The sequence below is a fragment of the Mytilus edulis genome, chromosome 13 (assembly GCF_963676685.1).
Source record: "Mytilus edulis chromosome 13, xbMytEdul2.2, whole genome shotgun sequence".
NCBI classification, from domain to species: domain Eukaryota; kingdom Metazoa; phylum Mollusca; class Bivalvia; order Mytilida; family Mytilidae; genus Mytilus; species Mytilus edulis.
The window spans coordinates 55739990-55766648 of NC_092356.1; the positions used below are offsets into that span (position 1 = coordinate 55739990).

At 32.2% G+C, this 26659-nt stretch overlaps 1 protein-coding gene across 4 annotated transcripts; it reads right to left on the reverse strand.

The window, feature by feature from the left end:
* Nucleotides 1–14351: 14351 nt before the first annotated feature.
* On the reverse strand, nt 14352–26209 carry LOC139501679 (zinc finger protein 91-like). 4 transcript variants are annotated; one of them, XM_071290827.1, is made up of 3 exons: nt 26102–26209; nt 24234–24282; nt 14352–20165 (listed from the first exon to the last, which is right to left on the reverse strand). In XM_071290827.1, exon 3 carries the CDS (start codon nt 20113–20115, stop codon nt 16462–16464), a length of 3654 nt encoding a protein of 1217 aa, XP_071146928.1. In that variant the 5' UTR covers nt 20116–20165; nt 24234–24282; nt 26102–26209; the 3' UTR covers nt 14352–16461. The 4 variants fall into 4 exon arrangements, with proteins under 4 accessions (XP_071146928.1, XP_071146929.1, XP_071146930.1 ...); XM_071290828.1 differs by having other exon boundaries at nt 24230–24282; XM_071290829.1 differs by having other exon boundaries at nt 24211–24282.
* Between the last annotated feature and the right edge of the window lie 450 nt (nt 26210–26659).

Genomic DNA, 26659 nt, shown 5'->3' on the forward strand with positions numbered 1-26659 from the left:
AATTAACTGTGGCCAACCATTTGGTCCCGGTACAGACGTAACGTTAGTTAAGTCCCACTCTGCATGAGGAGTATAGTGAGTGAGTGATAAAAGGCTTTGGTCACCGTAAGAATTGTAATCCGTGTATACAGCACTGTCATCAAAATATAACTCAATATTGCAAACGTGGGAATCGAAAGGGAAATAATACATGCTTGCATGACAAACGACTTCAATTACACCCCCAGCTAAAACGGTCGCTGAACCATCTGAATAATATTCAACATAAGTGGTCATTTGATCCAAGTCATCATCTGAAGTAAAGATTGTCCGTTTTTCTATCGTATTCCGTATCATAATCTTCGGAAACCAAACCTCTGTAACTGGAAAACGCAGAAAAGTTATGCCATCGTTTTCTGTTTCATTCCATGTGATATAATCATCTTCCCAGTTTATCCGGAAAAGTGCATATACAACATAGGTTCCAGCATTCTCATTAAAATCTAAAAACAAATCAATGTACGGGTTAACGGCCACGTATACACCATCATATTCGTGTTTCCGTGGTATTTGCTGGTTAGAATACTTTTCCATGAGTGTTCTTTTCAATTGTCTTTTTGTCTGATATTGGTCTTCTGTCTGGTTATTAGCAGAACAAATATACACATGACAAATGATTACGACCAGGAACCAAACCATCTTTTCCATATTGGAGTCGAAACTGATCCCTTAAATTGAGCACATAAAAAAAAATAAGTTAAGAAAATGTTAAAGCAAGGTTTCTTGTCTTTCTGAACCAAATATTCTTACTTTGAACAGAACAGCAACTTATACAAGTCGAAACATCGAAATGATGAATTAAAGATTTATTTAGTAGTTATATATAAGTGGGGCGGAGCAAAATACTGTCAATTTAATTTGCAATAATCTTAAAAACATTTACATGTCAATGAATAGGCATAATACTAAACGTAAACAAATTAAATCCGTGTAGAAATTGTGTTTATTGATAACCTCTTTATCCTTTTCAATTTGGTTTGGAAATCCTATACAAATTCACAAAAGAAAAACATGTACGAAATGAATAATTTCCGAGGTAGCTATAGAAAAACAAAACCAGAGGCAATTAACAATTTTGGAAATCTCCTATTTTTGAATATTCGTTTAGTCACTATACCATTCACTGGAATCTATAACTTTTTTATAATCTTTTTGTACTTTCTTTTACTGCAACTAGTTGTGTTTATTTCCAAAATATAGTAACACGTACAGCTATATTTTGTGCAATCATCATGCATGTAACTATAGATAACTTTTTCCACAATCACTGAATCAGGGGTTTCTTTACTAAAGGATGGAAATAACTTTGAAATTAGTTTTACAATTTCAATAGCTATGATTCAATGTAATAATTTTAGTTGCAGTATAATACAATATTAGGTCAATGTCAGAAAAATATAAACTTTTATGTATTCTGCGAAAAACTAGGGTTGAGTGCGGCGAAACCTCGCCCTTCCCTAGTTTCTCAGCTACATACAAAAAAAGTTTATATTTTTCTGACTTTGAACTTATATTGTATATATATCTTCAACACAAACAAAGTTGCATTTACGATAAGATTTGGAATGGAATTGCAGCAATATGTTTTTTCATACAATAATAATTTATTTGCAAAATAGTGAAAATACATAACTGTTGTGTCTAAAATTACGCAGAAGATGAAATGTCAATTATAATTAAATTCTTAAATGTAACTAATTCTTATTATACCGATCGTTTGTACCATTCGTACGGCATTTCACAGGAAACTTAGATCGTTTGCATTATTTGAACGGAATTTCACAGGAAAACATAGATCGTTTGTACCATTCGTACGGCATTTTACAGGAAAACAAAGATCGTTTGTACCATTCGTACGGCATTTCACTGGAAAACATAGATAGTTTGTACCATTCGTACGGCATTTCATAGGAAAACATAGACCGTTTGTACCATTCGTACGACATTTTACAGGAAAACAAAGATCGTTTGTACCATTCGTACGACATTTTACAGGAAAACAAAGATCGTTTGTACCATTCGTACGGCATTTCACTGGAAAACATAGATAGTTTGTACCATTCGTACGGCATTTCATAGGAAAACTTAGACCGTTTGTACCATTCGTGCGACATTTAACAGGAAAACAAAGATCGTTTGTACCATTCGTACGACATTTTACAGGAAAACATAGATAGTTTGTACCATTCGTACGGCATTTCACAGGAAAACATAGACCGTTTGTACCATTCGTACGGCATTTCACAGGAAAACATAGATCGTTTGTACCATTCGTACGACATTTCACAGGAAAACATAGATCGTTTGTACCATTGGTACGGCATTTTACAGGAAAACATCGATCGTTTGTACCATTCGTACGGCTTTTCACAGGAAAACATAGATCGTTTGTACCATTCGTACGACATTTCACAGGAAAACATAGATCGTTTGTACCATTCGTACGGCATTTTACAGGAAAACATCGATCGTTTGTACCATTCGTACGGCTTTTCACAGGAAAACATACATCGTTTGTACCATTCGTACGACATTTCACAGTAAAACATAGATCGTTTGTACAATCGTACGGCATTTTACAGGAAAACATACATCGTTTGTACCATTCGTACGGCATTTTACAGGAAAACATAGATCGTTTGTACCATTCGTATGGCATTTCACAGGAAAACATAGATCGTTTGTGCCATTCGTACGGCATTTCACAGGAAAACATGGATCGTTTGTACCATTCGTACGGCTTCTCACAAGAAAACATCGATCGTTTGTACCATTCGTACGACATTTCACAGTAAAACATAGATCGTTTGTACCATTCGTACGGCATTTCACAGTAAAACATAGATCGTTTGTACCATTCGTACGGCATTTCACATGAAAACACAGAGAAGTATTGTTTGCAATCATCAGTTGTGACAAAATTCGAGACTGAGATTAATATTCTTACTATACTTTTCTATTTTTCTGTCTATCCCATTTGGGATTTGGGGGGACCAGGGGACACGGACCCTCCCTTTTGTTGGAAAATTTTGGTTGGTTATATAGAGAGTGACAGGAGCGCCCACTCTTAGACAGTCAGTAGGCCCCCACTTATCAAGCTGAAATTTCTGAATCCGCCACTGAGTGCTACAAGGGTCTAGGTGGCACGTTTCAATGCAAATGTCTACCAAATCCAACAAACGCTTATTTTGACAGTAGAAATTTCTGTCCTTTATCAATGTCGACCCACTTGCAGAATATTCCTGTAAAATTTAGGACTAATGAATTCTTTTTTCGACGAACTGTTGAATGCCGTACTGTAACCGTTAAACCTAAAATGGTTTACTTTTACAAATTGTGAGTTTCAGATGGAAAGTTGATTGAAACGTTTACTTAGTTTGTTGGGTTTTTTTTCCATAAATATTCCCACACCCATAAAACGTTGTCTGGTTGTGCATCCATATATATATATATATCAATGATATGGTGTTTTCGTTAGAAAAAATGTTTATTTGTCGACCTCAGAACTAGGAAATGTTTTAACATATATGTGTGTAAACAATAAAGCTGTTTCTATTCCGTAAGTAAGAGTAAATTTTGTTTAACCTTTTGTTATTTATATTTATATATTATTATACACCTATGTATCCCTTCATTTATGATAACAAGGATTTATCATTCGTCATCCTCTAATTTCTTTGTTTTTTAATATTTTTAAAACTTCATTTGTTCCGCTTGAATACCACGTGAGAACATCGGACGTACGGCGACCTATAGTTGTTAATTTCTGTATCATTTTGGTCTCTTGTGGAGAGTTGTTTAATTGGCAATCATATCAAATTATCATTATGTATAGTGTATCGGGAAACAAGTTATTAGAACTTATATTAATTTCTTTCCACTTTGCAGGTGCGAGTGCTGCCTTGAAGCGGCATTATGCTGCTCTTTTTCGAAATCTACAAGTCTTCTCAGCACAGTAAAGTGATATGAAAAGTTATCGATAGAAACAAAGGGCGCACGTGCCGGTTGAAATGACCAACGATAATCTTTAAATATCACTATATGCATTTCGTGTGTCCGAAGCGTCTTTCTTTGTATATATATGTTACAGTGAATTTGTATAATCAGGAATTATGTAGAATCCCTGATTTTTCAGGGATTATGTAGAATCACTAAAAATATTAGTGATTATATAGATTCCCTGAAAATGACCAGTGATTTTAGATAATCACTGATAATTTTAATTAGTATTCTACAAATTCCCTAATATGATTTCAGGGATTATCAATAATCAAAAGCTTCAAAGATGATATCTCAAACCAATTACACTAGTGGTTTCAGCAAGGATTTATATAGTCTTACTATACAAATCCTTGGTTCCAGGAAAGGGAGATCCCAAAAAACTAATGGTCAATATTCACGAAAAGGCTGAAGAAGGATATCGCCTTGCTATATAGCATGGAATCCTGCTCGGATCCTTTATACAAGAAATCAGTTTGAGGTTGCTTGATATTATTATTACTAATAAAGTAAATATCAAAAAGGGCTCGCTTGATATTATTACTGATAAAGTCAGTATTGAAAACAAAACATCAATTATTCCATAAATATTTTGCTCATCATTTAATTATATTGTGCTTATCATTTGATTATTTTGTGTATAACATTTCAATATTTTTGTGTCTTTCATATTGATAAATTATGCCTAACGTTTTACAATATTAAGGTTATTATTATGATATATTAAGGTTAACTTTTAAGATATTTCAATATGTTATATATTTTAGTATCATTTCAGTTATTCTGTATAATCCCTGACGTTTTTTCAAGTGATTATACATAATCCCTGAAAGTTTTAGTGATTATATATAATCCCTAAACTAACCAGTGATTATACATAATCCCTGAAAATTTTAGGGATTCTACATAATCCCTGATTATACAAATTCACGGTAACATATACACCAAGAACGCTAGCTTAAACCGAAAGATTCGAATAAAATTATGTTGCTAAAAGGGCATGTACGTGTACTATCATTTCAAACGAATATCATCACAGGTCTTACTATATAAGTTGACGGTATGGAACTGGATTGATGACGTTTCTCCAGCATATTATATTTTTATACATAGGTAAAGAATTTCTTGTTGAAGAAACGTGATTTTTATCATAATTAATGTATTATTAAATAAATGAAGTATTAATTTCAGAGTCATGTTTAAATATCATACATTAATCTTTAGTTGATTAGTAAAAAAATCATTATCATATTAATATTGACTAATTTTTTCAACAAATTGATAAACAAAATAAAATTTTTTTATCATCTTTTTACTTTTTAAGATACAAAGTTTTTCAAGTTGATAAATATTATATTGAAAGATAATAATCCGCCAAAAAAAACGTGCAAAAAATTTACTGTTAAACAAATGATATATGTAATTTATTTTATATCATAAATCATAAACATGTTTCACTTTACTTTCCTAAAAACAACAATTTCAATTGTTATATATTATGTTATATAAACACCAATTCCATCTATTGTTTAAAACTTGTTAGATAAAAGTGAGTTCGATTTTTCAAATGTTGGAGAATCTTGACTACACCAATGTTTACTCCTAAACAGATAATTCTTTTCTTTATATTACATTGTTTACAACACATTTGGTAAAGATAATAATTATGAACAAACATTAAATATAGGGAAATGTTGTGACAAACATTTAGTTCGATGGTTCAGTCACGATTCTCCATCATTTGAAAAATCAAGTTTCGGCAAACAAACGTGGGCTTGGTGTTTATATATAACACTTAAAATTGTTGTTTTAGCAAATGTGGTCTAAACAATGTAATTTAAAGAAAACAATTATTTGTTATCAAGTTCTTATTTCACTAGTAAATATTATATGCCTTGGACCATGCAAGTATAATACTTCCATTCACGGACCCATGGTAATTTATATTACATCTGATAAAATGCTACAGAAACAAATTATAATCTCACAGTTGTTGCTGGAGGGAGTATCAATGATCTCTACATGACCTCCCTGTCTAACCTATTGTATGTATTCAAGGAGTATGACTTGTATATGAACCAGGTTTAATCCACCATTTTCTACATTTGAAAATGCCTGTACCAAATCAGGAATATGACAGTTTTTGTTCATTCGTTTTTGATGCGTTTTGTTATTTGATTTTGCCATGTGATTATGGACTTCCCCAATTGATCTTCCTCTAAGTTCAGTATTTTTGTGATTTTACTTTTTGTATATGTGTAGGCGCTGGTATGCCTCGCAGTCAACCCTGTACCTATGTATTTGGTGATGAGAAATAAAGATATATAATTGCGTTTTGTTAAAATTTACTTTAAATTTTCACTTTTTTGGTCTTTTGGAAAATATTGTTTGTCCTGTTATTAGACCCTCTACAACGATTTTTTCAACATGCACACGTATAAAAGTTGCGGTTTTTATCCAACGCAATCATAGGTTTGAACGTTGTTTTCAATTTAGATTCATATATAAATGCTTTACTGGTTATCACTGAATCTTGTATTAAAGGTCTGACCGTTGGTATCGACTAAACCATTGAACTAGAGGCTCTCAAGAGCCTGTGTCGCTCACCTTGGTGCATATTAAACAATGGACACAGATAAATTCACGACGAAATTGTGTTTTGGTGATCGTGATGTGTTTGTAGATCTTACTTTACTGTACATTCTTGTTGCTACAATTATCTCTATCTATAATGAACTTGGCCCAGTAATTACAGTGGAAAATATATTCTAAAAATTTACAAAAATTTATGAAAATTGTTAAAAAATGACTATAAAGGGCAATAACTCCTTAAGGGGTAAACTGACAATTTTGGTCATTTGACTTATTTATGGATCTTACTTTGCTGAACATTATTGCTGTTTACAGTTTATCTCTATCTATAATAATATTCAAGATAATAACCAAAAACAGCAAAATTTCCTTAAAATTACTAATTCTGGGGCAGCAACCCAACAACAGGTTGTCTGTTTTGTCTGAAAATTTCAGGGCAGATAGATCTTGACCTGATAAACAATTTATCCCAGACAGATTTGCTCTAAATGCTTTGGTTTCAGAGTTATAAGCCAAAATCTACATTTCGCCCCTATGTACTATTTTTAGCCATGGTGGCCATCTTGGTTGGTTGGCAGGGTCACGCCACACATTTTTTAAACAAGATACCCAAATGATGATTGTGGCCAAGTTTGGTTAAATTTGGCCCAGTAGTTTCAGAGAAGAAGGTTTTTTAAAAGAATACTAAAATTTTAGAAAAATGGTTAAAAATTGATTATAAAGGGCAATAACTCCTTAATGGGTCAACTGACAATTTTGGTCATGTTGACTTATTTGTAGATCTTACTTTGCTAAACATTATTGCTGTTTACAATTTATCTCTATCTATAATAATATTCAAGATAATAAGCAAAAACTGCAAAATTTCCTTAAAATTACTAATTCAGGGGCAGCAACCCAACAACGGGTTGACCGATTTGTCTGAAAATTTCAGGGCAGATAGATCTTGACCTAACAGATTATTTATCCCCTGTCAGATTTGCGCTAAATGCTTTGGTTTTAGAGTTATAAGCCAAAATCTACATTTTACCCCTATGTTCTATTTTTAGCCATGGCGGCCATCTTGGTTGGTTGGCAGGGTCACGCCACACATTCTATAAACTAGATACCCCAATGATGATTGTGGCCAAGTTTGGATTAATTTGGCCCAGTAGTTTCAGAGGAGAAGATTTTTGTAAAAGATTACTAAGATTTTAGAAAAATGGTTAAAAATTGACTATAAAGGGACTTATTTGTAAATCTTACTTTGCTGAACATTATTGCTGTTCACAGTTTATCTCTATCTATAATAATATTCAAGATAATAACCAAAAACAGTAAAATTTTCTTAAAATTACCAATTTAGGGGCAGCAACCCAACAACGGGTTGTCCGATTCATCTGAAAATTTCAGGGCAGATAGACTTTGACCTGATAAACAATTTTACCCCATGTGTCAGATTTGCTCTAAATGCTTTGGTTTTTGAGTTATAAGCCAAAAACTGCATTTTACCACTATGTTCTATTTTTAGCCATGGCGGCCATGTTTTTTGATGAAATGGGAATTAAAACACAAACTTTATTCTAGATACCCTAGGAATCAATCAGATGAAGTTTGGTTTGAATTGGTTCAGTAGTTTCAGAGGTGAAGATCTTTGAAATAGTTTACGACGACGACGACGACGGACGGACGATGACGGACGGACGACGACGACGGACGCCAAGTATTGGCAAAAGCTCACATTTTCTTTTAGGAAAGGTGAGCTAAAAATGTGATCAAAGACCGATTTACCCTCTGATACACTGACATGTGCATCTTAAAGTCATTCTACACACAAAATAAGGTTCACCTAGTGAGTATAAAGTTCTCGGAGTAACTGACAAAATAGAGAAAACTCAGTTTTTTTATTTATATGTATTGCTCATTGTTGAGGGCCGTATTTTGACTTATATTTGTTAACTTATGTAATCAGTTATCAGTGATCTTCTGTGGTTCCCTCCTCTATCAGGGGAACCTGTAAAATGTTTCTCTAGATTTAGTCTGTTTCCAGACACGATACAATATTTTTTCTTTCTTTTTATAACCTATGAGTTTGATAAACCTTAGAACGTATAAATTTCAAGTGGAGCACTTCGTTTTTCATGATGAGAGTAACACAGACTTCTTGTAATTGATTCCGCCAAAGTTATGTCATTTTATCACTGATTTATCACTGATCTATGAAATGAGGTCAAGTGAACTCTGTCTGACAGACATGTAGACATTGCCAGGAACTAATATACCAATTATCCTATTACTCATAACAAGTGAGAAATTCAAACCAAAACCAGATGCTCCGCAGGGCGCAGCTTTATACGACCGCAGAGGTTGAACCCTGAACGGTTGGGGCAAGTATGGCCACAATATTCAAGCTGGATTCAGCTCTAAATTTGGATTGTGATTAAATAGTTGACACAGCATATGTTTCTGACACAGAATGAATGTGGTCTAATGAACTTAAAATATTTTTTTTGCCTTTGAGCAATTCACTATGCTGTTGAATATTAATCTTCTCAAAAAAATGTTTGAAGAAATTTTCTTTTTATTTATGAAATCTGAAATAAATGAGAAAAATTTAACCCCCCCCCCCCCCCCCATATTTTTTTACATCCTTTTTCCAAAACTGATCTAAATTCAAATTTCTAATGGAGTTTGCAACAATAACTACTCATTTAAATACATCATAAAATATTAAAATGTAAAATAAAGTGCTTGTTATCACTGAATGGTAAAGATTGTTTTAATTTATCAGTTGGTAGTAAAAGTTAATATACATTGTATATTGTATAAAACAATGATTTAAGTTGATTCAACTACTATTCTGGACAAAGAAAGATAACTCCAATTGAAAATTTCTTGCTATTGCACAATACTGTGCAATTAGATATTTCTTGCTATTGCGCAATACTGTGCAATTGAAAATATTTGCTATTGCACAATACTGTGCAATTGAAGATTTCTTGCTATTGTGCAATACTGTGCAATTGAAAATTTCTTGATATTGCACAATACTGTGCAATTGAAGATTTCTTGCTATTGCTGAATACTGTGCAATTGAAAATTTCTTGCTATTGCACAATACTTAATATAATAATTTTGGATCCTGATTTGAACCAACTTGAAAACTGGGCCCATAATCAAAAATCTAAGTACATGTTTAGATTCAGCATATCAAAAAAGCCCAAGAATTCAATTTTTGTTAAAATCAAACTTAGTTTAATTTTGGACCCTTTGGACTGTAATGTAGACCAATTTGAAAACGGGACCAAAAATTAAGAATCTACATACACAGTTAGATTTGGCATATCAAAGAACCCCAATTATTCAATTTTTGATGAAATCAAACAAAGTTTAATTTGGACCCCGATTTGGACCAACTTGAAAACTGGGCCAATAATCAAAAATCTAAGTACATTTTTAGATTCAGCATATCAAAGAACCCCAAGGATTCAATTTTTGTTAAAATCAAACTAAGTTTAATTTTGGACCCTTTGGACCTTAATGTAGACCAATTTGAAAACAGGACCAAAAATAAGAATCTACATACACAGTTAGATTCCGCATATCAAAGAACCCCAATTATTCAATTTTTGATGAAATCAAACAAAGTTCAATTTGGACCCTTTGGGCCCTTATTCCTAAACTGTTGGGACCAAAACTCCCAAAATCAAACCCAACCTTCCATTTATGGCCATAAACCTTGTGTTTAAATTTCATAGATTTCTATTTACTTATACTAAAGTTATGGTGCAAAAACCAAGAATAATGCTTATTTGGGACCCTTTTTGGCCCCTAATTCCTTAACTGTTGGGACCTCAACTCCCAAAATCAATCCCAACCTTCCTTTTGTGGTTATAAACCTTGTGTTTAAATTTCATTGATTTCTTTTTACTGATACTTAAGTAATTGTGCAAAAACCAAGAATAATGCTTATTTGGCCCTTTTTTGGCCCCGAATTCCTAAAATGTTGGAACCAAAACTCCCAAAATCAATCCCAACCTTACTTTTGTGGTCATAAACCTTGTGTCAAAATTTCATAGATTTCTATTTACTTAAACTAAAGTTATAGTGCGAAAACCAAGAAAATGCTTATTTGGGCCCTTTTTGGCCCCTAATTCCTAAAATGTTGGGACCAAAACTCCCAAAATCAATCCCAACCTTCCTTTTGTGGTCATAAACCTTGTGTTAAAATTTCATAGATTTCTATTCACTTTTACTAAAGTTAGAGTGCGAAAACTAAAAGTATTCGGACGACGCCGACAACGACGACGACACAGACAACTACGCAGACGACGACGCCAACGTGATACCAATATACGACCAAAAAATTTTATAATTTTTGCGGTCGTATAAAAAATCAGGAAGTTGCTAACTTAACTATGAGAATGAGGCCAAGGAAGAAAACTATACTACATAAGGTATCTGCGTAGAAGGTATCCTTTACCCTCTAAATAAAGCTTTAAATAAATAGTTTAAGCAGCCACTGCCTTGCATACTGCAACTCTTGTTTCAGGGGAGACAATTATTGACTGATTTTCTAACTTTTCCTAGATATTGCTGATATAAACCTACAATATTAGTTTCATAAAAATCTGGGCAAGCAGAATAGTACACATGAGAGCCCAAGTGATACATTTTCAATAAAAAATTAATGTTTCCAAGGGGCATGACTCTTTTCAAAATAATTGATCAGCACTGATTTTCTAACTCGTCCAAGACATTGCTGATATAAATCTATAATAATTATACTTATGTTTTGTTCAAATCAAGCAAACATCGTACATATGAGAGCACTTAAAAAACCAGATGGAATGACAAGATCCTGGTATAGTTATGTCTCCTGCAACAATTTGTCAGGGGGACAACAAAATCTAACAAATTCTAACAAAACAATGCAAGGATAACATAAAATCTTAGAAGATTAACGTCTAACACTATGAGTTGTTAACCAATTAAGGTTGGGCAACATGATCGAGAAGCATGAAATTAACAAAATTTAACAATAAAAACAATTTTTTATTAGAGGCTACTTAATTCTTTAAATAATGTTGTTAAAACTAATGCTCCATAATAATGTTTTAAAATCACTTGTGAAGTGAAATTCAGAAATGTCATTTTAACTTGATATAAATCTAAAAATTTGTAATAATCACGAAAAAAACAGAACATTTAACAGTTTTAAAAAATCACATACATTTCTATCCTACATTGTGAATCAGCTGACCTAGCAAGGTCATATTCCATATTTAAAAAAAAATCTGAATCAAGTCCAATGATTATTTCTAAACATAAACATTACTTTAAGGTGGTACCTAACACTACAGGGAGATAACTCTGAAAAATCAGCTAAACGTTTTAATTACATTGTGTTGTAAAGGGAATATTAAGCTTCTCAATGATCAAAATTGTTGTTTGTCAAACTGCTATATAACCAGTGTAATCTTTCTGACAAAACGGTTGGTTCAAAATTTTTGAAATTTTTATATGCTTGTTAAAGGGTCAAAGTAAATACTTTGTCAAAATTTTATGAAAATTATACGAGCCAAATCAATTTTAGTGAAAGTGTTGGGTACCACCTTAAAACAAAATAAAATAAAAAAAGAGAACTGGTTATTTTTTTTTTAAGTCGTTATGTTTTAAAAGTCAAGTATACAATGTACACTAATAAATTTCTTCAGTAGTCATGAGTTCAATCAAATTAATATTCAAGTCTTTGTGATAAATCCTGACAAATCTTAATCTACATGATGAATCTTACACTAAAATCACATAATAAGATAAATCCCAAAAAGGAGATGATACTTACATCAGTCAAAGGCAGTTTTCAAAATCTATTTAAAAATTAGAGTTATCTCCCTTATTTAAGATCAATCCTAAAAAGGAGATGATACTAACATCAGTCACAGGCAGTTTTCAAAATCTATTTTAAAAATATAATTTTCATCTATTTTCAATACTGTGGATTCATTTATTTGTGTGATACAACTTTTTGTAGATTTAGTGAGTACAGATTAACCACTTATTCTAAAACTTCAATGAATCACAAATTTTCTATAGGATTTAAAAATAATGTAGGGGGAAATCCATGAAATCAAAAACCAAGAAAATGCAAGTGTTCCCCAATCCACAATATTGATCATGTTGATTGTGATCCACAAAAATAAATCACAGAAGCCATAATATATCAACAACATCTTCTGATAGTGTGTATGTAATATTTTATGTTTGAACAACAATAATTTATCAACAATAACAATGCTAAGTTAACAACCTTTTGACAAAATGTTTGATATAAATATATATATATATATATATATGTACATAAAAGATTTATAATCATTGTGTTTAACTTGAATTTATGGAAAACATTGGTCTCAAGTGCCAGTCTTTGTAAAAATCAGGCAATTTTCAAAAAAAATCAACACATGTATGTGGTTGAAAAGAAAAAAAATCCTCCCTAAACATTATTTTTTGAAGTTATTCTCATTCCGAGTAAGAAATTGAAGATCTTTTATTTCTGCATGTCTGGTAATAAGAGAAATCTCCAGATAACTTTTGGTTGGTTAGAATGATAGAATGATAGAAAAATACAGAGTGATCTCCCCTTAATTGATAATTACTAGTGCATTTCAAACAAATCATATCTTGAATTACCAGAGCAGTCAGAAAAGGAAACAAAAGTTATTTACGTGCACTTTTATATGTTTTGAACATAAAATTAATATCAACTTCAGTAGGTTTTTGTTTTTGTCATGTTTTCCCCATTTCCTGATTCTTAGGCAGATTGGCACTTCAAGATAAATTTAGAATGAGGTAATCAAGCCTTTTGCATTACAAATGTTTTAACTAAACATTATGTCATGAAAACCCTTGCCTTCAAATTGATCTTATTGTGTCATTATAAAGTCCTGTGTTTACTGATTATAAATTTTCTAACCAAAAGGGCGGTGGAATAAGTTTCTCTATTCCGACGTAATCTCAAATGAAGCTTTAAGTTGGAAACAGAAAGAAATAAGGGACGACATCAAAAGATCGATGTAGGATAAAAAAACTTAAATCAAATAGTTTGGGGGTAGGGGGGTCAACATTGCTGCAAGTTTTGTTAATCTAAAATCGATTTTACATATATCCATATAGGTAAATCAATTTTTCCCAAATTAAGTTAAGAAGGGGGGTAGGGGGGTCAGCGAAAAAACTATGTGAATTAAGTTTTTAATCCTACATTGAACTTTTGATGTAGTCCCTAAGTGTATTTAAACAAAATTTGGACCAAAAATGTATTGGGGGAAAAAAAGCAAGAATAAAAGGTTTATATCTAATCCTGGAAATTATACATCAAAATTTGATCTCAACATAAATCTGAACATCATTTTTTGTTTAAAAAATTTACTGTAAATTCAGAAATTATTGCGATGTTTTTATTATTGTGAAATGTGTGAAGGCTTATAACTAATAATCAATATAATTTAAACTTATGAAATTTAAAATGGCATTTTAGACTCAAATGACAAAATCACAATAATAAATGCACGCAATAATTTCAGAATTTACAGTAATTTGCATAATAAAAAATTATGATTTACTGATAAAACTTATAGTATGAACAAGAAGAATGTATTTAACTAAAAGTACATTTTTTGTAACATTGAAGTTCATTAATAACAAAATTCAATATACATTATAAAACTAAAAAATAACACTCTCTTGTATGTATTGACAATGAAAAGATTGATTAAATGACATCAGTCTTACTAAATACCTCTATTGGTTCAGAACTCATTAGACTTTCAAGAATTGTTTAGCTACTTTTTTATTTGAAAATAGAATAAGAGAACCCATACAATAATACATGTATCTTTCTTACTAAATTGATAGATTGGATATGCCAATAGTCTTTGAGATATTAGTCCGACATTAAAATAAATTGGGAATGTGTCTATGGGACACAGATGATGCACCCAACTTGCATATCATATAAAGTAATAAAGGGACATAACTGAGGAATGGTAAAAGTGTTGCTTCCCAAACTGGTACTTGATCTAAGTTTACAGGGTAAAACCTAATGTCACTTCAGCTATGGCTGGGGCATATTTATAAACTCACCAATCAATAAACCATAAAATTAGGTTAAGATTATGGCATCACCTGATCACAGCAAAATTTCTCTGCACATTATCATCCTTAATATATTTTTTTGCATAATTTTTAAAGGAATTAAAAGTATTTTACAACATTTGAACATTTTAGTTGCCAAATAAGGGAGTTAATCATATGTTTGTCTATATAAGAAGAACATGATTTTGATTGATTTATACATTTGTATTACAATATGACACAAAAACAGTTTCCTTTTTGTTAAAACAACAAGAATATAATTTCAATTCAATCTTTTTTGAAAACCTAAAATCTGTTCTGTAATAATTTTGCTTTGTATCATATTTCTAATATATATAAGCTACTATTCTTATGAAAACAATTGCGCAGACTTTTTTTCACAGAAGTTGCTTCCCTTTGCCAATTGAAGACAAGTTTTGAAATGGGCAGAATACGTATATCATGCAAAGCTTAAAACATATTTTGGCTTTTATTGTTACCTTTCTTTTTCAAAAATAAATGAAACTATTATCAATAAATGTTACTAACTCAACAAATGATTAAATGTGATAAGATATTTGGAAAACTTGAAGGTCACACACATTACAGTGAGATGATTTTTTTCCCCAGATAGATCTTTTAATTAACTGAAAACTGATGTGATTAGCGGCGAATCCAGAACTTTTCATAAGTGGAGGGCCCGCTGTTATCTGTTTAAGTGAACCCCTATATAAAGAACCAAATTTTCCCCGCCAAAAAAAAAGGGGGGGCTGGCCCAAGGCCCCCTGGATACGCCTATGGTGATTTATCTTAAAGTAATTAACTTGTACAAATGAATCTCTAATAACAAGGTTAGTTACAGAATAGCATGATACATTGTCTGTTTCAGAACCTGAGTCTACAATAAACAAAGGGAAATAACTTGGTGTTATAAAAGTTTGTTATAACAGAATCCCATTGGTAATTGGGTTATTGGTGGTACTTGGCAAATAAATTATTGTATACTGTAAATTCAGAATCAATTGTTTATGTTGCCTTCATTTATTTTTGAGATATTTTGAACATGGAAAAAATTTTTAGTCTAATAATTGTGATTTCAATCAAAATCTGCATACATATATATGTACATGTATTTGTTTTGAGCATGTGAGTCCTTATTATATTGTGATAGTCAAATTATTCACATTTTTAATAAAACCTTGCAACAATTTCTGAGTTTACAGTATATAATGTACAAAATGTCCAAGGAATCTAAGGTATATCTATAATTGTTAAGTGCTTAGTAAAATCACAGTCATTGTTGATGTACTTCAGCCATATGTTCCATGTTGAGAGCTGAGGTGGCATATATGATTTATCATGGACATAGTTGGTGTACTTTGGCCATATGTTCCATGACGAGAATTGAGGTGACATATTTGATCTATCACAGGCATTGTTGATGTACTTCAGCCATTGTTGATTTATTTTGGTTATATGTTCCATGACAAGAATAGAGGTGGCATCATGGACATTGTTGATGTACTTTAGCCATATGTTCCATGACAAGAACTGATGTGGCGATATATAATTCATCATGGACATGTGTGATGTACTTCGGCTATTTGTTTCATGACGAGAACTGAGGTGGCATATATAATTCATCACAGACATTGTTGATGTACTTCGGCCATTTGTTCCATGACGAGAACTGAGGTGCTGATATATGATTTATCACGGTCACCGTTGATGTACTTCGGCCATATGTTCCATGACAAGTATTGAGGTTGCAAAAGATTGATCACAGAAAGCACACACATACAGATTTTGTTTATGAGATGATAAATGTCTTGAGAGATGCCATTTAGATACAAACTTTCGATCACACACTGGACACGGTTCACTTTTTAGATCCTTACCCTCATTGTGATTTTGCATGTGAAGTTCCAGTTCAGCGGATGTCTGACATAAAAATAAACAATACGGACATTCAAACCATTCTCCGCTAGCAATATCAAAACATTTCTTAAAATTTGCGACCCTAGTACTTACAAATACATTATTTTTTCCTTCACAAATAGAAGATGTTCGTTTCACAGTTTTCACTGTTTTGACTTTTTTGTGTTTATTTGCTTGTTTTTCCATTTGTATACATTCATCAGTATCATAGTCAGGCAGTGATTCAACATTTGAAGAAATACATGATTCAGTTTCTGAGGAATCATGATCATTATCATGATTATCATGATTATCTTGATTATCATGATTATCAGTCTGTGTTGATACTATTGATTGTGGTAAAATTGAGGTGGTGTACATATGATCCTGAGCAATGGAATTCACAGTGTTACAGTTGGTACCAGTTGTCATTTGGAAACCAGAAGTATCATTTGAATATCTCTTAATATCTGGCATGTTAATAATTATAGGTAGAGGCTTTGCCATTGGTGTTGTCATGGATGTAGTGCCCGAGATATCTATAGATTTCAATGTCTCCATCTTGTGCGTTGCTTTTGGAACCGTAACAGATTGTCTCTGAACCATAATGTTGCCACTAGTTAATTTTGGTCTTTCAGCTTTTTCTTTCTTGTTCTTATCCTTTTTGTCTACTTCTATTTTAAATACATACGGTCCTTGCATATGGAGTGTGATATGATGAAGAAGATATTGTGAGTTTGGGAAACGAGCACGACACATACCACACTGAAAAGGTATGTCATCTAAACTAACAGGTCTCTGGGACATAAATGAGGATTCATCAATTTTCCCATTTGATGAAACCATATCACTAAATATATGTTCACTGTTTGTTTCAGTGCCGTTTAAACAAGAAGACTTTTCATTTTTTTTAACGTTTAAATATGTACTTGCAATAGAACTGCTGACTAAGCCTGCTTTTATAACAGCATCTAAATTCAAAGGATTTGTGTTATTGTTGCAATTGCCATGTTTTAACATATGATTTTTGAGACGTGGACCATTTAAATATGGTTTTCCACAAATACTGCACTCTGGGATAGCTGGTAACTGATAAAGTTGTTTTACTTCATAAGCAGTGTGTTTCTGTAAGTGTAATAACATAGGTGTAGATCTCTTTAAACATTTACATATCTTACATTTATAATGGTCTGTTCTCCGAACAACATCACCTAAATGTTTAAGTAGGTGCAAGTTCATGACCTTTCCTTCTTCGAATGAGGACGGACAATATTTACAAAAGTACTTCGGAAGAAAGTTATCTTCACATGGCTTAATTCTCTCTTTACATGCTTTAACATGGCGAGTATTTCCTGATTTGCTGATTATTGTTACACCCTTGCTTTTCTTCTTTAACATTTTCTCTCGTAACTTTTTCGTAATCTCAGACCTAATTTTTGATTCAACATTGTTTATTTTAGTCTGGTTTTCTAATCGGCCTTTCTCATGTTTCTGCTCAGTGTCTTGACTATCAACATCCATTTTAATTTTTTGTTCTATTTCCTCAAAAACTGGTTCTTGTTTAATTCCCGTGCAGTTCTTTTCATGATTTTCCATTTGTTTCTCACGATAAAACCATTTTGTACATTTTGAGCAATGATAAATTTGATTACTTTTTAATTCTCTTTTCAAAGAACAGTCAGCATTGGCTAGAGATTCTTCTATTTGACTAGAATCTGATTCAAATGACATATTTCTGTAAGGTAGAACTGGCTTTTTATCGTCTTGTCGTCGCATAGTTTCTTTATCAGCATCATTCTGTTCTTTTTCTTCATCCTTTACATTCTCGTTCCCTTTGTCTGAATTAGAATTTTCAGTCTCAGGACGAACTTTTTGCTTCACCAATTTTCCATGACTATTCTTTCCCTTTTTAATCTTAGCATCTTTGTTTTGTGTAGTTAAATAAATATGAGCGTTTCTTACATGGGATGCCATTGCTTGTTGAACCCTAAACTGTTTTGAGCAATAAGCACATTTATATATTTGGTTGCCGTCTTCATCTCTGTATACTTTGGCCTTTTTTCGCTTTGTAACTGTATTAGGTGTAAGTTTATTGTTTTTATAAACAGATTTCATGTTTTCACTGGCCTTTTCTTCAGAATGTGAAATACGACAATGAATAGCAAGTTTTTGTGATCGGTAAAACTTAGCACCACAATATTTGCATTTGTACATTGAACTATGTCTCAAATTAAAATGTGTTTCAAATTCCTCAAAGGATGGAAGCTTTACGCTACAGTAAACACACTGAAACATCCCCATTTCTGTTAATGTATAATCAGTAACAGGGCAGCTTGTTCCAAAGGCATCCAATTCACCAAAGCCATCCCCTTGACCACTCTCATTGACCAGGCCATCCATATCATTATAAAAATTGGTCATTAATTCTTGAGGCTTTGCATATTCATCATACTCCATAGGTTCTTCCTTTATAGCTAGCATAACAAAGTCATTATAGTCATCATTCTTCTTTTCCTGATGATTGTCATTTTTTTCATTGGGAGTTATCTCCCCTTTATTCTTATTATTCATTTCTAATGAATTAATGTCTGTATCATTAGAAACTTCTGATGAACTTTGCTTTACATTTTCATGAATTGTTTTCTTTTCCAAGACATTGTTATTTTTGCTTGAATCATTTTTGTTGTCTAGCGATACATCAGTTTTAGCCTCTTTTTCATTATTCGACGAAGTAACTGATCCAGTATCATTTGAAATTGCAAGATCAATATCACTACTGTCTTTATTGTTGTGCTCTTTATTGATCTCTCCAGCTAGTAAATTATTTTCATCAATTTCATCTATCTTACTTTTTTTCACCTGAGACTGAAATTCTTTTTCAGGCGGTATATCTCCTGTTCTTACATCACTTATTTGAAGAGGAGAGTCTACGCAGTTTTCAAAATTACTAGTTAAACTTTTATCATAATCACTACCATTACATGGTTTTCCTTGTATTTCCGTGTGAGGAGGGACCTTGGGTTCCCCATTCTTGACCTCTCCATTCACATGACATTGATCAGTTGTCGTGTGGTCATTAGTTTTGGTCTTATCATGCACCATTTCTTTTTCATTTTTTTTACTTTTTGACACATCAGGAAGACTTTCCTCAAGAACCTTAGTCATGTTAGTTGAGTTAAGTTCATCTATCAACTTTAGAGTTTCTGCACTATCTTGGACAACAGATAACTGAGTTATTTCCCCTACCTGTTTACCTTGCAGAATTACATCCCTTGGCTTGTGACTTTGAATGGAATTGTCTGTAGTATTAAAGTCTTCCATATTTGCACTATCCAGTATACTAGGTGACTCGTTTTTTCTATCAAACAAGGGGAGGTCATTGTCTATCATGTCAAGGTCATCAAGTTCATTAGGGTCAGGCAACATTTTCTCCCATTCCATCAACATCCCATCCATAATGTTAAGTTTGGTGTGTTTCAACCAACTTGTATTGCAGTCTCTTAAAACTGAAAAAGAAATTACACTTTTTTTAGGATATGAACAGAATCTGGTTTGCTGTAAAAAAAAAAATTAAAAAAAATATTAAAAATTTCTATCCATTTATCACTGAATGGCCAATTATTGAACAACAAAGACAGCATGATATATTCTGCCATTTTACCCCTTCTGACCAAAGTCATACAAAAATCATGTGAAAAATGCTATTTTTTAAATTTAAGTATCCTATATATATCTATGTTGTTTTTGTGCTAAAATTTGTGCAACTTATGCAAGGAATTTACAAACTTTGGCTCAAAATACAAGACAGTTCCAAATGATTTTTGCCTTGTCTGTGATGTAACATACAGAAAGAAGATTTAAATGTGTTAATTACAGTATTGATAGCGTCATCAGTGTCAACAGTTAGTTTGTAATTAATATGAAGACAAAATATTACAAACATTAGATTTACAAAAGGCATGAGGATCTAACAGTATATCAAATCTGGCTGTTTTTGATGGGGATAATATTTTATGCAAGCTTAATTTGAGTGCCATAACAAAAATATTTTGGGGAGTCAAGTTTAATGAATTATTTTTTTAATTTTGCTAAAAGGTCTGAAATCTTGAACAAAATTACATTTGTACAATTACATTTTGTACTTGATCTTAAAGTCATCACTAACACCAATGTACCAAAAATTAATAAATATGTTGACATGAAGAAAAAAATTTCTAGACAACCGGCTGATTTTAGAAGGACATAAGAGTAGACCTAAGTGATAAATATAATTTTGTAACAGTTCCTCAGAACCCAGAGTCTCGCCTACTTTTTTTGTTGTCAAAGTTTATAGTGTGATATGGGAAGCACACATAATAGATTTATAGTTAACAATGGTTAATGAAATAAAAGTTTAATATTATTAATCTCAATGCAGGTTTTCTATATTCATATGAGTATGCACAAATCTTAGATACTTGAAACCATAAATTTTAAAGGCGTATAAGCTTGTATGATTTTTCAGGAAAATTAAATCATACATCCACAAAATTCTAAAGATTTATTGTAAAATCAGAGGGATTTGGTTGACTACATATATAGGGAATCACTGAAGCATGACTGCAGTATGCCCACTCTTTTGCAGTCAGTTGGCCCCTACTTATGAAAATAACTGCCACCTTTATAGCTAAATATTATAGTTATAAATTTGAGTTATCTCCCTTTGTTCACAGTTTTATGTACAACTTCTGTGACATTAACTTGATTTTAAACAGTTTTCTTGACAAATATTGATATTCAAATACACATTATTTCTTACTTTTATATCTGAATATAAAATACTATTTAAAAGTTGCATGAAATTTTCTGGATAGGATCTTAAAAGTATGTTCATTTCACTGCACTATGTTGGTTTTTTACTACCAGTATTAATGATTATTCAGTGATTTGCCTAGTGTTTAAGGGAAAGGGGCCAGGGCCCATGCAATTGGGAATAAAAGTTCGCATGCAACTTGGTCCCCAAGAAAATTTTGAAAAATTACGAGCAAAATTCTGCATTCTGAGAAGGAATAAGTTATAATTGCATAAATCATGAACAATTTTAAGAGATTTTTAAACAAAATACCATATTTGTCATTACCAAACCAACAAAACCTTCATTGATGTCTATGTACAATTGGGAATTTTAGAGCTGAAAATTGGGAAAAAGAGAGCATATTTCTTTTTGGGACAGGGGCCCATATTCTGAGCCAAATAAGAGGGTTGGAAAATCCCTGTAATATTTATAACCCTTGAAGATATAGATATATATCAAGCCTGAGACACATACATCATTACATGTAGGGGTTTTGATTACATGAAGACAATCTTAATCACAAAAAGACAATACAAATGAATATAGACAGAAGGAAAGAATAAGAAAAAGAAGAGACAATAGTTTGATTTCAAAAGAATGAAAAGATGGAAGGATGGGCACAGTCTAACAGCTACACTATTTGCTACTGCCACTTTATAGAGGCGGAAAACTTTTTGCACCAGCTTTTGCATACCAGGGGTATTTATAAATAAAAATATATCATGTAAATGATTAATGTGTCTGTGGGACAAAAAGGTTAAAACATAATGCCACCTTCACTACAGCAGGGGCATAAAAATACACAAAATTGAAGATTATTACCTCTTCTTAGCTTTGTTTGCCGTCAAATACAAAATGTGTCGATTCCATCACTTCCTTATACATGTAGTTATGGTAGTGTTGGACATTAAAATGACAACAATATATAAAGATTATTTTATATTTAGCATCTTTAATACTTTCATCTATTATATAAACATTAAATCTTCAGATTATTTTATTCAATTTTTGAATGGGAATATATTTTCATTCAGATTCACTTTAAATTTTTTTGTAGATAACACACTGACAACAAGGAGGCTTCTTAAGTAAACACATTTTTGTTGCAAAAGTAGCCAGAGTTATTCCCCTCTGTACTTGATATATTGTACATGGACAATTGTATTGGTACATAGGATTGCAAGTGCTTCATTTCTTTGTATTTTGATAATATTTCTGTTTTGAGGATAAAGCTTATCAGATGCTCTGCAGGGCGCAGCTTTTAACAACTGCAAAGGTCGAACCCTGAACAGTTGGGGCAAGTATGGACACAACATTTAAGCTTGATACAGCTCTGAATTTGGATTGTGATTAAATAGTTGACACAACATAGGTTTCTGACACAGAATGAATGTGGTCTAAGAACTTAAACTTAAAAACTTTAAATTTTAAATTGGAAATTTACCTATTATGGTCCAATATCCAAAATCTAAATACATGGTTTGATTCAGAATATCATAGAACCCCAAGAATTCAATTTTTGATGAAATCAAATAATATTCAATTTTAGACCCTTTAGACCTCAATGTGGACCAATTTGATAACCAGGCCCTAATATTAAAAATCTGAATACATGGTTAGATTCAGCATATTGAAGAACCCCATATATATTCAATTTTTGTTGAAATTAAACAAAAAAAAGTTTAATTTTGGACCCTGATTTGGACCAACTTGAAAACAGGGCCCAGAACCAAAAATCTAAGTACATGTTTAGATTCAGCATATCAAAAAATCCCAATTATTCAATTTTTGATGAAATCAAACAAAGTTCAATTTTGGACCCTTTGGGCCCCTTATTCCTATACTGTTGGGACCAAAACTCCCAAAATCAATCCCAACCTTCCTTTTGTGGTCATAAACCTTGTGTTAAAATTTCATAGATTTCTATTTACTTATACTAAAGTTATTGTGGAAAACCCAAGAAAAATGCTTATTGGGGACCTTTTTTGGCCCCTAATTCCTAAACTGTTGGGACCAAAACTCCCAAAATCAATCCCAACCTTCCTTTTTTTGGTCATAAACCTTGTTTTTAAATTTCATAGATTTCTATTTACTTATACTAAAGTTAGAGTGCGAAAACCAAATGTCTTCGGACGACGACGACGCCAATGTCATACCAATATACGACCAAAAAATTTTCAATTTTTGCGGTCGTATAAAAAGTTATTGAAATCTTGAAGATTGTCAGGAATATAAAATATTTCCTGTTTATAAGAACAATTTTGACTTATATAAGTATACATTTTGACTATTTTTTTTTTTATTTGCTGGTACACACCAATTATATTGGAGGTTTACTATTCAAAAGGGGAGGATCAATGCATTGGCAATGTCTCATAAGTCAGTATTTATGGCTGGATATTGATTGTCTTATGTGTAAATATTATAAATGTTGTACCTGTACATTTGTATATATATATGTTTTATGGCAATCAATATGTGACACTTTAAATAAATAAATTTATTATTATTTATTATTAATGGGGACATTTGGTTGGAACGCCCCCTTTATCCTGGGTTAGAAACCCCCTTTTAAAATTGGCTAGATTTCCTCCTGGAATTTAAGGAGTTGTTAAATAAATGTACTTGTAAAAGTTGATTTTTGGATGATAATTTAGGATTAAGGGGAGATAATTCAAACCGTGAAAATAAAATAAAAATCTTACAAATCTACTTACACAAGTAAATAGTACTTACTTACATCTTAAATAATGATTGCCCAGGACTGTAAACAGGAAATAAACAGATAACTGAAACCAAAAAGAATTTTTTAATATACACTCAAATTTTATACAATTTTTCCAACCCTAGGCCACCATAAAAGGTAGTATTAAAGCTTATAATTATTATGAAAACTTTCAAATTAGTTCTTTTGTAACAACCTTGACATTCTGTATTAAAACTTTACCCCATAATGATAATACTAGTCTCATGTACTTCACACCATGATAATATATATGCCTTTGAAAAAACATTTAGAAAGGAAATAGCATACTGTTAATTGAGTTTTTGTATTCTTCATACTTTAAATTAACAGTATGCAGTCATACTTAAATTGCAAAGCTACATGTACACCTCAACACTGCTGTTTTAAATACACAAAAAATTGTTACACATATCTGCATGAATATTTAAATCACATATGTATACATACACAAAAATATACTTCACACAACATATATATGTAATACAACCCTCCAGTCCTATCAATCTTACCTTATCAATAATACAAAGGGGGGAACTTATTCAATAAATTAAAATTCACCAAGTGATTTAAAACCAATAGAACTTAAGCACTGTCATATGCTGAATGAGCAAAACCCCTGCTTCAGCAGGAAACTGACCATATGCTAGGTATGACACATATATACAGGCCCGTAGCCAGGAATTTTCAAGGGGGGTTCGTTGGACTCATGAACTCAACTTTAACAGTCACAATTTGAACAAAACGTTGACTTTAACAGTGCTTATTTGATTTCAAGGGTGGGGGGGGGGGGGGGGGGGGGGGGGGTTTGCCCCTGGCTACGGGTATGATATACATCATGATCAAATCTGCCCACAAAAAATCTTTTGCATGCAGGTAAATCATTGATTCACACATTTTTTTTCACTTCTTTGAAAATTATAGATCTTTTTATTTGTTCTCAATAATTCAACTCTGGTAATTTCTTTCTATTCACCTTTTGCTCAGTGACAACCATATAGTATGTGTTATAAAAAACCAAATTATCCACTCAGTTCTTTTATATATATATATATATATACAATTAATGTATTTGATTTAGATTTGAATTGTCTATCATTAGTTTTTCTTGAGAGAGAATTTTCACCCTTGTGGAAATTAGTATATAGCTATATATATAGGGGTAAAAAAAGGGGGTATATTGTAATTTTTTTAACAAAAAAAGGGGATTTGGGAAATAAACATCCATCCCTTTGCCGCCCCCATCTGGGATCTGGAGCAATATTTGAAGTATTAAAAGTCCAATTTGTATATTATGATCAGATTATACATGTAGTTCTTATCTTGATTTTGTTTTTGAAACTTTTTTTTTTTTTTTTTTTTAAAGTTATTATAAATATGAATATCAATGTGTCAAATTTTGTATATTTCATGAAATAACCATTAATTTGCAATGGGCTTGGACACGAAATATGCGCTTTATCAGAGAAAGTATAGATTAGATTGCAATATCCCTCAGAGACCCTCTTTAATAATACGCGCAAGCGTAGATCGAATTTACCTTCACGTAGCAAAAATAGATTATTGACGGAAATGAAACGAGCCTTTCTGACATCTCGTAAACATTGGCATTTCTTAAAATTGCAACCGTTAAATCTGACGAAAATTGCATATAAGAAGAAATCGGCATGACTATTTTGTTGCTATCAATACGCGGAATTTTAAATAAATCGAGAAAAATGTGGTGTCAACATTAACCTGTCCGGGATTCGGTGAGGTGAAGCGGTATCGGTTACACAAAATACAAGGATTATGTTAAGATTTTTTCGAATATTGTCGGTGAATTAACGGTTAAAACATCAACATTATTTATATCAAGGACTTACGTCTTCAATAGGGTCACAGTTATCTTAAAAATCCGTGTTATCATCGGCTTTACGGTCCTTGTCGGCAGAACATGGCGATCTGTAAACGTTAACGGGAAGTAAAAATAACATAAGAGGCGCTTACAGGGTTATAAATGTCGAATGTTACGGCCGTCGCAGAAAATATAGTTAGTTGAACAATCAGTGCTTGTCTGAAAGCATTAGTTCCTGGGGATAACGGATAATTGAAGTAGCGAAGATCCGGGACCCGAAGGAGAAAAGGGGGAGGTAACCACTAAACAGCCCTCAACGGCCACCGTGAAATAGCTTCACTAGCATAACAACTTATTTAGTTCCTTTTTGTAAATATATATAGTAATTAAATTTGAAGAAGAAAAAAACCAGACGGGAATTGTAGGTGAGCATGGAAGGAAAAAAGGGGTTGGGAGGGGTCCCGTGATCCATCAATGAAATCCCGAGTCCCGAATTTAAAAAAAAATTCATGACATGCCGAAATTCGAAAAAAGAAATTAACGGATCCCGAAAGAATCAATCCCGACGTCCCGGAAAAGGTCCCCC

Coding starts and splice junctions, on each gene's coding strand:
- LOC139501679 (XM_071290827.1), bottom strand. CDS start 20,115: ATGGATGGGATGTTGATGGAATGGGAGAAAATGTTGCCTGACCCTAAT.